The sequence below is a fragment of the Fringilla coelebs genome, assembly GCF_963513975.1.
Source record: "Fringilla coelebs genome assembly, chromosome: 1".
NCBI classification, from domain to species: domain Eukaryota; kingdom Metazoa; phylum Chordata; class Aves; order Passeriformes; family Fringillidae; genus Fringilla; species Fringilla coelebs.
Window position 1 is genome coordinate 89,325,768 of NC_140028.1, and position 16,628 is coordinate 89,342,395.

General features: G+C 41.6%; 1 protein-coding gene across 1 annotated transcript in view; it reads right to left on the bottom strand.

The window, feature by feature from the left end:
* The window catches only part of GFOD1 (Gfo/Idh/MocA-like oxidoreductase domain containing 1), a 71,094-nt gene continuing 54,466 nt past the window's right edge, over window positions 1–16,628 (bottom strand). Inside the window, exon 2 of the mRNA XM_084201186.1 lies at window positions 1–7,362. Within this exon, the coding sequence (XP_084057312.1) occupies window positions 6,443–7,362 (920 nt within the window). The 3' untranslated portion in view covers window positions 1–6,442. The remainder of the gene's footprint in view (window positions 7,363–16,628) is intronic.

Below are 16,628 nucleotides of genomic sequence, written 5' to 3' on the forward strand. Positions count from 1 at the left end.
TCACAACCTTTTACATCTTTATTTGCCATTTAAGATCCTTTTATTCCATCAATGCAAGTATGCAGAACAGCAGGAAACCATGTTTTAAGCAGCACATACCAGTTGGCTGAGAATAAACTAACTACATTCCCCAAGCAATGTAAAAGTAACAATGCACATCATCTTCTAAAAGAAGAAACAAACAGATGTTGCAGCCGAGAGGCACAGCAGGCAGCTTCCGTACAAAGTAGTTTGGCTGTTTAAAATGCTAGAACCAGTCCTTGCCCATTTCTCCAACCCCACCCCCAAAAGTCCTAGTATAATTTAACCACTTTTTTTTTTTGCTATCTACATAATATATAAAATATAAACTCTGTTTACTTATAACACTTACTTTTCTTGATAAATAGCTCTTTAAAATATCTACTGTACATATGTCCATGCGTTGACATTATATATATATATATATATAGCATTTATATATATGTATGTATGTCTGAAAAACAATAAATATATACTTAATATTGACACAGCAACAAACTGAACATTTTCTCATTTTCAAAATCAAATAAAAGCAAACCAGTGAGAGAGAAACAGTGAGTGCTGCTCGTGAAGCACAGCACAGCAGGGAGCTTTGATTCCTGCCCTGGCTGGGCACTCGGAATGCCCCATACTCGAGCAGTCGTGGTGGTCACCTATCCTGTAATGGACTGTATTAAAAGTCACTTCAAGTTGTAGTTAGCCACCCTGTATGCCATGTGTAACACAGACTGAGCAGGAGCTCAGTGGGTAACGAGGGAGGCTCGCCTCCAGGTTTGCAATGGAATGAGAAACAGAGAGGGCAGGGAAGCGAGTCCAATGGCTGATATAAAAAAAGGAAAACAAATAATGGACAGCACATGGCTGGAAGGTCATAAATAACCAAGGTAAACAAGTCAATAGAGTTAAGTGCTTTTAAAGACAATGGCTGGCATTGCTGCAAAAAGTGTCTTGATGATCTGTTGCCAACTCCATGGAATGAATCAGTTTTCCCACTGCCACAAGAAGACACAAAGGAAACTCAGAAGGCCAAATTCAGATGTTAAAAATGGGGTCACTGTAAGATACTGTGAGGGTCCGGGTTCAGAGCTGAACCTGCCCAAGGGCAGCTGAATTCACTAAACATCCTTAAACCAAACCAATGAGATTTTTAAAGTATGGATTAAAAAAAAAAAAACCAAACAACAAATCCTCCCCCCCCCCAGCCCCAAACAATTTATTTCACACATGCCAAAACATAATAAAAGATTTTAAAAACCTTTCATTTCAAAACAGCATTCTTTAAAAATGGAACTTAATCCCAAAATTTTAAAAATGTAAATAAATACCCTTATACAAACATGTGTTCAGTTTTGGATTGACCATAGTCATTCTGTTTATTCATTTTATTCAAAATGCTGAATAAAAGCTATTTCAGTCTGACCTGTGCTGATACCCTTCTTTCCCCAACCCCAAGGCCTCAATCTGGCAGCTTCAAAAAAGACATTACTTGTTTGGACTGTGGCTTCATACACTCATTAAGTCATGAGGTTTTGACATCAGTTCATGAATGCAGCATTATGTGTAGTCCCATTTACTTTAACATTTCTTTTTTTTCATGAGCAAATGGAAGTGGGCAGTTAAGGGGAAATTATTTTTATTGGACAGACTTCACCCAGCAGCTCAAAAAAGAGGAAATTTTAAAGCAGATAAGACTGCCAAATATTATTCAGTCACACTTCATCTCTAAAATTAACAAGCTTTGCTCCCCACAAGCAACAACTTCAACAACAACAAAAAGAAACTGCTGTCCTGAATAATCCTGCCATTTCACAATTAGCTCCAGGCACCCAGCGATCACTGCAGAGGTCGAAAGTCCAGTGTTGAGTTTTATGCATACTAAGGGTACATCACTGGGCCACTGGAACACCAAACCAGTGTGGAGTATCTGCAAAAAGCCACAATTCTGGCTTGTAAATACAAAACTTAGTAGTGAATAGACTTCATAATGAGTGATACTTTATGCTGAAAGACATAAATAAAAGTCAAATACAAAAATTCCCAGCAACAAGTCCTGTCATAACTCCTTTCTGATTCTCTGTAAAAACAACATTAAGATACTATGTTTACCTTAACCTAAATAAAATATGCCTTTTCTTGGTAGAACAGTGAGTCATTTAAAATTGTCTGGGTCTATTCCACATCTGTATGGACACAAAACTACACAAGAAATTGAATTGTCATTGTGCTGTGACCACATGCAGCAGAAAAGCCTCCTTTTTTTGAATGGCTGAACTTCCAGGACAGCTGATCACTTGTACAGTCACTTTTTTGAAAGTTGTGGAAAAGAAAGGAACACTTAGTACAAAGTGGATAGTGTGTCTGATTGCCTGATTCTGGCCAGGCAAGGATTCCAATCAAATTTGGCTGATTTGCTTCAGCCAAAGCAAAGGATGAGCTCCAGAGCAGCCCTTCCTGAACTGAAACTCATCAAGGCATGGCCCAATTCTCTGTGTTGGCTGCATGGGTAAGGTCCCCTCGTCTCTACTGGGTATTTTCTCACTACACAGCTGAAGTACTACGGATTTACCTCATGCATGCTACTGGATGTAGGAAAGCCCAAGCTGCCGCAGAGTTCTTACACTTCCACGTAGGACTCCACTGAGATCAGCACTGAGGATGTGCCTGTCCAGGAGTATGGGACAGATTCTGCTTCCCCAAGGGCAGGGTCCCTTCTTGGGCTGCCACACACAGAGGTGGAGCAAGGCTGCTGCTGTCACCCTCAGGAAGTGCAGCCCTCAGACACCTTGCTGCTGCTTCCTGCTGCAATCACCACCTTTCTTTTGGGCACATTTAAGGAGTTCAGTTGTGCCCTGCTGTCACACAGTGCAGGGTTGCCCTACCCCTGGTGTGAATCCCAGTGCAATTCCAATGGGAAATAAGACACCCTCTCCCGGCTGACTGTCCCAGCACTGGAACAGAGCCCTGCAGAGCATCAAAGCTCATCCTTTGGCTCTTTCTGTCTTTGGCAACAGACCATAACGATTAGTATCCTATGTGCATGGGCTGATGGCAATAGCAGCCCTGGGAAAGAGGAATGAAATTTCTTATCTAGTGTATGAACAAGTTCATTTGGGGGCTACTGTAAATCCCAGCAGTAGCTGCAGTTTGACTCCTAGGCATGGACCAATTTAGCAGTATTCATCACAAACCTTGTGGCACAGCATTAGAAGTGCAATTCCAAATACATGTTTCCTGGGATGGTACCGCTTCTGAGTTCAATCAAGTACATCTCTGCTATCTGCTGCCCAAATTCCTAAACCCAACTTGAACTCCAGAGGCTACTTAGGGCAAATTCAATGTACTTTCAACTGCACCAAAGGAGCAGAGGGCTGGATGCTGCCAAGAAAAAATCCCAGACAATAAATAAACAATTTGTCAGAATAACAATACACATTCAATAAATACACCAATTCTTTCCTCCTCCAAGCCAGGTGGAAGTTTAGTATGTTTACACTTGACACTGCAGCACCTTCACCTCCTAGAGAATGGAAAAACTGCCACACAATCCTGAATGTATGCAGATCCTGCTGCCATCCCAGTTAGGCAACATAAATGTAGCATCTCTGCTACCATTAAAGAGGAGATCCCACTCTGTTCCTGCTCTCTCTGGGCCAGCACAAGGAGCTGTACAAGATTCGACCCGTTTGCAAGCCAGTACAGACAGCAGCATCAGATGTCTGTGCAACCAAAGCATTGGATTTTCTTTCTGCTGCATCAGTAGGTCTGCACAGAGAATGGATGATGGCTGTCACCTAAACCTTTGTGTCTGGGGCAGAAAGTTTTGAGCTCAGTAGTATTATCCTTACTCACTATGTCTCGCCTGTTCACTGCAGGATGGGGAAAGGATTCCAACTGGCATCACAAAACCAAGAAAGACAGGGAAAAGATGAAAACACAGAGAGGAAACACGGCCAACATTTGTGAGCCATAAAGACATGAACAGCAATTCCAGTACAATCGCCAAACCACTGAGAAGCAAGATTCACAAACATTTTGGTCCATGTTTGGTTCCACTTTTGGATGATGTTTAACTAGACATGGTTAATAATCCACCAGGCTTGCATTCATGACTTGAACTAGCCACTCTTTTCAGTAAATGGGTTTTGCTTCACTATCTGAAAACTCTCTTGATCTCCTTGGGGGTAGTTGTATTTTTCAGGAGACAGGTGATTTCTTGATCAAATCCCCTCTTCTGTGTTACTTACTTTTCAGGGCAGGAACTGGATAGCATAGTATATACCATGACAGTTGCAGCGGGAGATTCCTATTGGCACAGATACTACCTCTGGAATTCTCAGAGAAACACATTTTAAAGAAAAACAACCAAACTTGTCAAGGGCTGCTTCCAAGAAGGAATGATGAAGCCTTGCCCGAGGTTTTAGCCGAAGCAGCCCCAGAGTGAGTTGCTAGAACTGGCAGAACAACATGGATAGAAACAATTCTCCCCTTGGGTGCGGTTTTGCAGTATTACATTATTCCTTCATCAATCACACTACCACACTTTGGGGACTATTTAACAAAAGGTCATATATATGCTCTTGAAATATTAAGCACACATGACTAATTTTGGGCTGGGAGTCAAGTTTCCTAAATTCAGCCACACCAAAATTTAGAAGCCAAAATTCTCTGCAAAGGAGGAAGACGGGCATTTCCAGTGGGCACCTCTTTCTATATTAATCCTAGGGTGAACTGAGTCAGCCTTTGGAAAGCTCTCTCTGTACTGACTGCAGTGCTCTCGCTGACCAGAACAAGACATCCAACTCTGAGCTGACTAAAGCCAGATAAGATGAACAACACTATTAATGCCCTCCTGTTCAAAAACATATTTTTTCTTTATATTTACTGCTCACCCCAGTTTTCTCTTACTTCCCCTAGTCAAAATTTACAAAAAACCCTGAAAAGGTTTTTCTCAAGTTTAATATGATTTAGTGCTATATGCTTGTGTTCTACTTTTTTACTATCTGAAGACCTAGCGCTGTAAACACATCAGCACTGGAGCAGCTTTACACAGAAAAATAGTATCCCTATTTACTGGGATAAATCATGTGCCTTTCACAATATTCTTTCAAGAAGATATTCTCAAAAGAATAATTATTTCAAGACTGCAATCTAAAATATTAAAAAGAAGAACAGGACAAACATAGCAAAAGAGTTTGTCCACCCCTGCACTGGTGACAGGGAATGATTAATACAGTACCAGTACCTGGCCACTTTAAGGAGGTGAGAAGGCTGGGGGTCCTATGTAATTAATTTTCCTTGTAAATAGATGGGAAATTTTCTCATCCCTTTTGTTTTTCACTCACACTTACCACTTGGTGTAGGTGAGCACTTCTGGGCTGTGGGATGTGAAATTACTTGTTGGTGTGCATCTTTCAAGTGTGAGTTCACAGTGGTTTGAAAGAACACCGCTCATCTAAACGTCATATGGTTTTGGGTTATATTCTACTGTTTCCCACCTAAAACCAAAATGCATGATGAATTCACTCAAAAGTCAGTCCCAAACACAGGAAATTTTGTGCAAATCTTTGTAAGACTAGCCTGAGTTCGGCTGTATATTAAACCCCATTATCATTACTGGGTCGTGCCACCTGCTATCCATGAAGGTTTTCCATCACCCATTTAATTGGAAAACCCATAACACTGGCACTTACCAGGAGCTCACAGAAGAACCTCCCTCCCCAAATACCCGAGCATATTCACTGTGGTTGAGGACTGCTTTGTTTTAAAAGCCACACATTTTCCTATTTAATTGTGCTTTAAAAAAAACCCAACAAAACAAAAAACCAAAACTAAACAAAACAAAAACAACTACTAAACCAACACAGAGAACCTCATAACAGGCTGTATGAAAAGTGAACTATCAAGATTTTCTGAATCCTGCAACACTTTCTCATCAAGTCCTGTTATTCTGTGTGTTGGTTGGAGGTGTAGTAATACAACACGGTGGTGTCAGCTGTCATGGTAGGAAACATTCATGTCAGACACTACAGAAAATTTAACGACATGACAGTACCTTCACAGCCCTCTGGTAGGTAAGGAAAATCTAAAAGGATCTTCCCAACCTTTCACAGTAAACACAATTGGATAATCTAAAGCACCTGCAAGCAGGGGATGAGTCCATGATATATCTTTGCAATCAGCCAGCTAATACTGTTATTAAAACAGTTAAGTTTATCAGCTCTTACGTCTCCTGTCTGTTCTGGGCATTTCGAAGGACCACATCGGTTTGGCATTTAGCTGCCAACAGATTTAATTGATCCAGACACTGTATTTCCTTCTCCTGTAATCCTCAGCTAAGACACCCAAGCCCTTCACAGGAGCTGAATTACCATCTCCTTCAAGAGCTGTCTGGTTCCTATTCATTCCTAGGAGCTCAGAGGAGCTAGCAGTACAGAGACATCCTGCTCTTCCGCATGGCTTCACTGATCAAGTATGCCGGGCTCAGTTCTGGCTCCTCAGTCATGATTGAAATGTTCTGCCACTCCCCCAGCTGGTTTGACTTTTTAATGGTGTCCACCACACACAGGGCGTACAGACAGTCGTCAAAGGTGGCAGCCATCGTAAGGGGCCTCCCGTCCCAGGTCCTCCTGTCGTCCTGGTCCTCAAAGGCCTGCCGGACAGCCTGGACCATCTTAATGGTGCCCCGCAGGTAGGGGGATGGGATGTCACTGAAGGCCTTCTCCGGAAGCAAGGAGTTGCTGACTGGCGTGGAGTCCTTCAGCAGGAGCTCCCGCTGAGGAGAGCTGTTGCTCTGTCCGTAGAGGTCAGTGCCTATCACAGTGAGCCGTCCCGCCGAGCCCACCACGATGATGTCCTGCTTGAACTCCCCCGGGATGTTGAAGTTGAGCGTCACCGTGCAGCACACGCCCCCTTCCAGGACCATCTGAAAGGTGCAGAAGTCATCGCTGGTGATCTGCCGGATGCCCTTGATGTGGTCCGTCTGCTTCACAAAGGTCTTGAGCAACCCGTGCACCTTCACGGCCTTCTGGCTGGTGAGGAAGGTCAGCAGGTCGATGATGTAGGTGCCCACCGAGTGCAAGCCCCCTCCTCCCATCAGGTCATCGCAGCTCCAGTTGTACTTCTTGCCCAGCAGGCTCCCGCTGTGCACCTGCACCTCGCACACCAGCAGCTCCCCCACGTAACCCTCCTGGATCAGCTGCTTCATCTTCACGAAAGCAGGCAGGAAGCGCAGAACGTTCCCCATGATGCTCATGAGCTTTGGGTAATAATGAGCCGCAGTCATCATCCTAAAGGCATCCAGGGGAGTCGCCGTTCGGTCACAGATGACGTTTTTCCCAATGCCTGAAACGGTGAAAAAAAAAAGTCATCAATAAATTTTTATCAATGGAGTAAGCTGAAAGCCTCAAGGCTATTCTTAAAGACTGAGCCAAGGAGAAAGACCTTAAAAGAATAACACCATATTGAAATGTTTTCAAGGCATAAAGACCCACTCTGGCATGCTTCCAAAATACATGTAAGATATTTTTTAAGCACCACAGTGAAAATGTGATCCTTTTTATTTTCAAAAAGCATTCCTGTCTAAAAAGAGCTAAAAGGTAAGAGCCTGAACAGAAAAATAAGCTCCCTTCTGAGAGCAGGTATGAAACCAATCACCCACCTCAGCCATCTCATAGACTCTCTTCTGTGACAACCTGCCCATGCAGGGGTTTCTCTGAGCTGAATCTGAGGTTCAGACTCAAATCCCTGAAGGGTATGAATGACACAAGTGCATGTATTCAGTAACATAACAAAGGTACACTGAAAAGCCTGGCTTTGTCTTCTCACTACTCTTGTCTCTCCCTCTTTCCTGCTCAGACTGTTTTAAGAGGCTCTGAGGAGAGAAGTACTGGGCTTGCTGCTTAATTTAAAATGAAGAAATTGCTTCTCACTCATAAAATGCCCCACTATTCTGACAATGGCACTCAAGTCTTTTTTGAAGCAGTTCTGCTGAAATGTCAGCAGTGCATCCATGGTGCCAAGGGAGAGTCAGGATTGCTCTAAAACAGGTCAAATGTAGCTGTGACAATCTGCTCCCTCGTGGAATTGTCCATATGGCACACTGTTTACTGAAGCTTGCATGACAGTCCCCTTTTATCTGGTCATCAAGGTGTGCAACTGAACGCAGTGCAGGCTAAATAATGGGCATACTACTGATTTCTCCTCCTCAAATACTTCCATTCTGTACCAACACACACATATAGTGACCCAATCTCCAGTTTCCTTCTTAGTTGCATACAGACTTTTTTATGCTTAATGATCAATATTAGGTAAGCTGTGGAACACACTTTGGATATAAACTATGACACTAAATATGACCTTTACCTGGAGAGCTTGGGGCTACAGCTGGGCCTGGCACTTAAAAGAGCTGAATTTGGGTCCTTGCTGATGGAGTCCAGATGAATAAATTTTCTGGCTAAATCACATTGTATTTTCATTCCTGTTCCCTTCAGGTACTTTAAAAAAAAAAATCTCTTTTTCTTTTAAGAGCTGTTCAGAGTATAAAATTTTACATGTTTTGGAGCAGTTTGGATGAAGTCATGTAAGTACAGACAGATGGCAGGGATCTATCTGAGCCCACTTACATGAATATTTAACAGCCTGACTGGAAGAGGAAGGGGGTCACAGTCCAAACATTCAAAAACCAGTTTATCCACACTGCCTATTCCCAGTCTTTGTCTGCTGCTATTTGAGTAGCTGAAACTGGAGGGAGGGAGAGCTGTCATTGCTGAAGTGGCAGTCACATCCAGTTAACAGACAAGAAGGGAAAGATCTTTCTTCAACTTGCTCCTATTTACCTTCTCCTTAATCAGATAAGTAGAGATATACTCCTTTTTCCTCTTAAATTAGGCAAGAATCTTCTGTTCAGTGGCCATGGTCTTTTCTTCTTACTTTTCTCCCTCATCTTTACAGATGGCTATTGGTAACTGAGTTGACATTTTCAATAATGTCAACTAATAGCACTCCTTTTCCTGCCCCTGAATAATATTTTGCTGCATCTGTTTGATACTGGAGAAGGCCAATATATCCTCTAGGTGGTAGCTCCATCTATGCCACTTGATACAAATCACTAATGTAATAGTCCTTGAGTTACATGGACTCTTTGCAGAGAGATTTTAGTCTAGCAAATTAGTTATCAAAATAAAGGAAATCTTAGACAAAACATCCCTGGAGTCAAACCTTCCTGATACAGCAATTTTCCTCCCAAAGAACCAATATATACTACCTCATTATTTGACCTGCTCACCACTGATCCACAAAACCATCACATTCTGCTCCAGTTCAGTTTGCATCATTCTGCCTCACAGATGCCTGTCACATTTTATCTGAGGTCTGTCCAGACACTGTGTCTCCATATATGCAGCTCCACACATGTGCTTGCTAGGAGAAGGATCTGTGTTCATGAGGAATTTTTGCAGCCTGGGGACAATCTTTTTGCTGAGTGTTCCATGCCATGCATGGTGGGGGTCAGTCCTTCACCATGTGGGGCAAAGAATACTTGGGATTGTCAAGATCTGAGTATGAAATTATGATTATTAATATGAAAGAGAAGCCTATGGGCTTTTACATTCCATACATTCAAGAAAAATTGCCAGTGAGATCGGTGTAACTCAGGCACGTGTGCAGAGGAGAGGGAAGAGCCTTAAATATTTATATGGGACAGGGAGAAATTGAAGTCTTAAAATTACTCCTTCCACCATTTTCAACCTTTCTGGAAAGGTTGAAACCTCCTAATTTCAGCAAATCCAAAATGCAAATGCTCTGAAAGACTTTCTGTCTCTGTGCATATGCTGATAATACGTGCTGTTCTCTCATCCCTGTCAGGGATTTAAACAGCTTTTTGCTTGATGCCCAGAAAGCTTTTATATGCTTTTAAAGCTTGTGCAGTTCTTTCAGCATAACACTGCTCAGCACTTGAGTCTGTGTGCACTACAGATCTTTGTCTCCTCCGTAGCTGCAAATCTGCAAGCAGCCACATTAGCTTTCTGGAAGTAGGGAGAGAACATGAAAGGTTTGCTTAATTTAATTTAGAGAAATACTCTGGTGTGTTTATGCAACCAGAATGAGAAAAAGGTGGATCAAAACACCATTTTTCTGCTCTCTTCCCTCCGCTCCCTTCTCAAAAGGAGAAGGAAGAAAAGGCACCTTCCCTTTGAGCCATTCTCTATAGCAGCATCAGGCAGAACAGAGAGCAGAGTGCAAGGAAAATCTCCCTTCCCAACAGTAAATCTCATGGCTCTGACTGCAGGTGCTGCGGGGGGCTTCTCTGGGAACTGACCCCCTTCTCCTCTAGTCTGGGGCTGTGGGCTAATCCTCTCCACTGTTGGACAAGACTCTAAGAAAGGATGAATTGTTACTGTTTGTCATTCTACCAGCATGTTTTGCTGTTTCACATGTCTTTGAAAAGCGTAGCACAACAGACAGCAAAAACTTCATTAACTGCATAAAAGCAGGGAAATGCAGCCAGCTTGTTTCAGCAAGAAAGTAAAATATATCTGTCCATGCTGATAAGCAACACACTTGGATAAATCTCATACTATGAAAGAATACACATCCTTTCCACCTGCATCAAGAAATCTGGTATACAGTGCTACAGTTCTTAACCAGGCAACTAATGAACATTGATTTCTTGAGACTTCTCAGGTAAGATGACAAAGACAAATATTTTAAATACATGTCAATCTTTTTGAGGGCTCCACACAGGCTTCACTCCAGGCTCCCAGCTTGGCTCTGCTCTAGAGAGTGGTGCCGGCATTGGGGAAGGCTCACTCCTGGTCAGCCCAAGTCCAAAGCTGAAGGTGGGGAACACATCTCCTACAAAGGCTTGTAAAGTGCATCCCCCAAGCCAAACCTTAACAACTTTGGTACCAGTCTGCCTTTTTTTAAGAAGGTTATTGAAGAACATTGATCTTTTCTAAAGAAGCAAATGTCTAACCAACTCTATAGAAGCAGCTGAGCAATTAGAAAAAAATTGTCTGTGCTACCATTCACGTGAAGATCTCTCTAGAGATCTTTATGTTGGAAAGTCAAATCATAACCATGCTCTAATGGCTTGTCACCCACCTAACAGGATTTAATTCTGTCAGGAAGCCATGTGATTTATTTGCAATCCTCAGTCTTCATTTTAAAAAGGGAACTCCTTGTGAATTGGAGATAAGCCCAGAAGTGAGTGGTGAGTAGATCCAGTCCAGGGTAGTAGTATTTACATTTTTTTCCATGTAAGTGCAGGGAAAGAGTGAGGATCTACAGTAAGAATTTAACTACTGACTGCAGTTCCTGGAATTTGCATCTCTTCATTTTACAGACAAAGCTCCTTTCAAGCTCCTTGGCTACCAGCAGCCCAAGTTTCTTTGTCCCTGTATCATCCCTGTGCTGCACAGCTGAAAATGAGCAGAACTCAAAGCATAGGATAGGTAGAATGGCTGCAACCAGCACAGGCATCATCAATTCTGAAACCTTCAACGTCAGCTTTTTCTCCCCATCTGTTCTGATCCTTTCAAATAAGGAGAGAAATATTTTCATGTTAAAAAACTCCAGCTAATTAAAAAAAACCAAGTGTCTGTCTCTGAACTGAAGTAAGACTAGTCCTCTATATGTTCTGCTTAAAACATGAGGCCCCAATACATTATTTTTTCTTCTTCCTATTCACAAGAAAATAAAAAGGGGTCTATTTGCAGTCTGGGCATATGATCAAATCCTTCACTGACACCAGAAAGATTCTACCTATTGCTCTTTGTCAGGATGGGGGAGTGAGAGAGAGAAATAAAAAATAAGCTTTTGGTGAACTGAGCTAAATTTGTCAGCAGAAAAAAAAGTGATAAAATCTTTCTAAAAGCAAAGAGGAACTGTCAACATTCAAAGGACAGTGAGGGTTTCAGAAAACACTGGAGTGGTGAAAAGAGCACGCTTACCAGGTTATTTCAAATGGATGACTTAAACTTATTATAGTATGTTTTTAAAACACTTTTTTTTTAAAAAAAAAGAAACTAATACAAAACTATATTCCAAATGGTAACAATCCACATTATCATTAATAAGCATACAATAAATAAATACAGGCAAGTTTTTCTTCTCAGATTTTCACCACTGCAGTTACTCTTGTTGCCTTTGGATCCTATGCTCAATCAGAGGAAGACCTGGGCGTTTATCAAAAACCATGGTCAAAACAAATGGCCTAAATCAAAATACACTACTTCTCATTTAAATAACTGCTACCCAGCAGTTTGTTCTTCTGCACATATGTACACCCATTGTCAACTCTGGGGCTGTGCACAGAAACCATCTTAGAAACTAAGTAAGGCACCCGGAGTCAGCCTGTGGTTCCCTACAGCCGAACTGATCTTTGACACAAACTGTGTATCAGTAGAGAGAGCTGTGTATTTTACCTAACAATGACTTCTGAAATCCTCACAGTTATTTGAACCATTCCCTTCTATCCCTTTCTTTGGAATTTGCAAAAAATACAACATTTGGAGGCTTAATTTTGCCAGGACCTGTAAAAAACTTTCTCAGTCATCTTATCAACTCATTCCAATATTTAAACAGTCTGAAGAAAATCAGAGGCTGGTAATAAAGTTCTCTTTTCTTTCCAAGTTCATCACCCCCTGGAAAACCCAAAAGACTATTGAAGAGATGTAACCGTGCTAAACCACTGACTACAAAGGAGACACACAGACCTAAAAGAAGGTGGCATTTTTTCTGTTTCAAAAGTGTCTTCATTTGACATAAAACTGCTGTAAGGACAGGAGGGATATTGTGCTCATTGACACAAAGCTCATCTGCACGTTGGAGCAGTGGAAAGGGACTGGCAAAATGAGTATTAGGAGAACCCAGGTGAAGTCCATAGTCCTTCTTCCCTCCTGTGGCTCCCTAGGGAATCCAAGGCAGCCACTGGAGTTACTCCAGATGAGCAAGGATCAGCAGAAATCCAGCAGAGAAAAGCAGGAAGGTGGCTGAGTAAACAAAGAAAGGGAGAGGGAGCTGGAGTAAAAACACTCCCAAGGTGGAAAGAAAGGCACTGCAAAGGGCTGGTGCAAAAACCCAGAGGTGCTCCTGCCACTCCAGGAGCTGCACAGCCAGATCTAATGGTAAAATCCCCACTGTTTGGAGGTTCATCCTGAAAGGATCACCTTCAGTCCAATTTTTTGTACACCCTGCTAGCACCTTTTCTGCAAAAGAAAGAAATGATGGAGGAGAAAGAAATAGATTTCAGAGAAAATTAGCACCCTTCTCTACCCAAAGACTGGACAGGAAGAAGGGACAATTAAGAAGAAGTATCTGTGTTGAAGTTTGATATGTGTAAGCATTAAGCTGTTGCCCAACAGTACTTTAGCCTAGAGAAATACAATACAGGGACAGGCTGTTCTATGGGGCTGATAATATTTTCTGATGCATTACATGTGGAGATGTGTGAATCACATACTGCACAGTGGCTAAAAGCTTTTGAATCTCTCACAAAATAATAGATATGCAGGAAGAGTGGAAAACTGGATAGAAGGCTGCTCTGTTCTGGGAAATGAGGAATGATGTCTGAGCCACCTCAAAAAAACAATCACTCAGGTGATTTGAAAACCTTTTCACATGGGAGTAGGGTTTTTATTAATATGTAGATATGTCTCTGTTCTTATGAGATGCTGCTGCCATCAATCTTGTGATATAGTAATGATCATAGTAACAATAAAAACAATAGTTACATTTATTGTATTTGGTGCATGATCTGTCATTCAGTTCTTGAGTGGCATGAAAAAATACATTTATTTCAATCAGTACATCTGCCAGGGAAAATTGATAGCATGACAATGTTTCTTTGAAGAAACCTTATTTAAGAAACCTTTTGACAAGGAAATAAATCAGGATGATGAATGCCTAACAAGACTGGCTTTAGTCACAGCTCTAACATTGGCCAAGACAATCTTTGTTAATCACAGATATGCATATCTGTTGCAAAAAAATCAAGTTACTACAACACAGTGTATCACAGCTCATGATCTGATTTGTATTAACAGGCCATGTGTGTATTCCTAGTCTGCTGTAAGTGTGAAGGAAAATAACAGTGACTGAAGGAACATGTTTTCCTTTGCGACTGGAACAGACAGCGAATGCACACAGGCAGTAATGCACTGCCCTGCTGATGAGCACAGCTCATTTGGCCCCAGCAAACCAATGGCTTACAGAGATTTTACAAACCTCCCACCTCTTCCTCTGCATCAAAATATTATCAAGTTAAAGAACATATATGCACTGTTAAATTCTACAGTCAACTGGGACAAATTGCACTTCACAAATATTAGATGAGAAATACCTCTACAGTAAAAACACACATACCTGAACTGTACACTCCTAAAGCCAGGGCCTCAGTTCATTTATGGCTGTGGTCCATCACACTGATTCCAGTTTTTAGGCTCCTCACTGATATAACTTTTCACACAACTCCTTTGAAAGCAAAACTTAAACATTCAAATACACTGGGGAAGAAAAGCTGTTTGTGAGCATCTCTGCCTTGGCTGCCCTGTAATCATAGGCTAAACCAAACTTCACTTAAGCAACTGTATGCATGATGAGACGAAAACCTGCTGCTGGTGACACATGAGCATCATCTCCGGTGACATTTTAGGTGTCACTCACTAATGAGACACATGCAGCTCACGTGTGCAGTGCCACAGCTGCAATCAGGCTCAAGAGGTAAGAGGGTTACCATGAGCTGGGAGCTCGCACCAGTGATTGCAGCGGGGCTAGAGGTCTGTAAACCCCTTCCAACAAACAGAAAAACAAGGAACTGCTTTGTCTTGGGAAAAAAAGAAAAAAAGAAAAAAAAGCTATGCTGGGTTCTTTTGTACAGAGCTCCTGCGGTATGGTGCCTAGGCTGGGAAAATAGCCCTGCTGGCTCCAAAAAGATTATAATAATGCTTGCAGGTAAGGAAGTGCCACCTAAGCAGAACCAGGACAGTTCATCAGAATGAGAGAAGACTGTAATGATGATATCAATTTTTATTATGTACTAATATTACATTAATTTTATTTGCACAGAGGTAGTCATTAGGGTTTATGGACTGGGGCCATGTCTGTGCATATATTACTGCAGACATAAATGTTGCTGTGGCAATGTTCATGGCATTTGAAATAGATGCATTTCTTCCGTGCTTGACACTGGATTCACATTTGCTTCATAGGAAAGCTTCAGGTAGTCCTGCAAGGAGCAGGGATTTGGACTCAATGTTCCTGTCGTCAATGTTCCTTTCAACTCAGAGATACTCTAAGATTCCATGATATAGAACCTCATCTGCAAAGACCACATGTGCTGACTTGAAGGTAGCTTTCCTATTAAGTCCTTATAAATTTCTGGGTGTTTATTCTGTTACTTTGGACAGTTGGGGCCTTTGATTTGACACTATAAAGTTTATGCATCACTCAATCCATGGGCAATGTGCTTAAGAGCAAGCCAAGCAAGCAAGACCTGCATTCCTGTGTATGCCAGCACACTTTGCAAGGCAAAGCAAAATTCTCTAACCCTTTCCTAACAGGGGCTAGAGCTTGATTCCTTTTTTATAGCCCACCTGGCATGTCATTCTCATCTCTTCTCTGTAGGCACTTATGCAAATAACAGCACTGGAGCCTGAAATAAATTAAGCACTTAGTAATTTTTTAACTACTTAAAACCTTTAACTGCTGGGAAATCTAGAGAAGGTGCAAATACACCTTGACAAACCAGCTACTTGTGCACACCACAGGGAAATGCTTCAGGGGTCTCAGCTTGAGATTATCTGCTCAGGCATCTGAAACATGCTCAGACTTACATTCCCTGGGCCCTACTTGGATGCTTTCCATGCTCTCATACGTGCTTGGGAAAAAGTATATGGGACAAACCATGCTGGCTTTCCCAAATTTCTGTTTGATTTTTTTATTTTCCAATCCCCATCAAAACAGCATGATCACATCCCTGCTGAGTACTTCCCCATATAGGAAAAAAATCAAAAGACCTGCACTAAGTATTCAGACAGTCTACTTGGACCTTATTCAAGCAAACACTTATTGATTGCAAGGGGATTTTAATTGTTTAAAGACTAAACTGAATTCAGGACTCAGTGTAAATCTCTGTGTCTGGTCATTTATTTCTTCCAACTACTCTCATTTCCTTTATTCAACTTCTAGTGCAAAATGTATGTCATCAGTCCAGTATATTATAATACCTTTCTCTTCCTCAGAAAAGAAGTCACAGAGCAATCACAGTCTATGATCAATCTCTATTCTCCTGAGACATTGTTATCTGTATTTAAATATGTTTCTTTTTGTGTTGGCTGACAACTAAATGCCCAGCTGTTGTAAAGGCTTTGGGAGGATTAAGAAATCAGGCAGTTCAATTTTCTTTCAGCTTGCTTTTCCATCACAGAATTGTTTACGCTTCCTGAGTCAGAGAAATTTATGACTGTTAATTAGAGTTAATTTTCTTTATATTTCTCTCGCCTACCCTTTCTACCCCATTAAAACTAGCAAGCTGTAATCTGGTACTAAATAAAAAACTGACAAAAGATAAATATCAGACTACAGCTGGTGAGCGGTTAATGCACTCATTT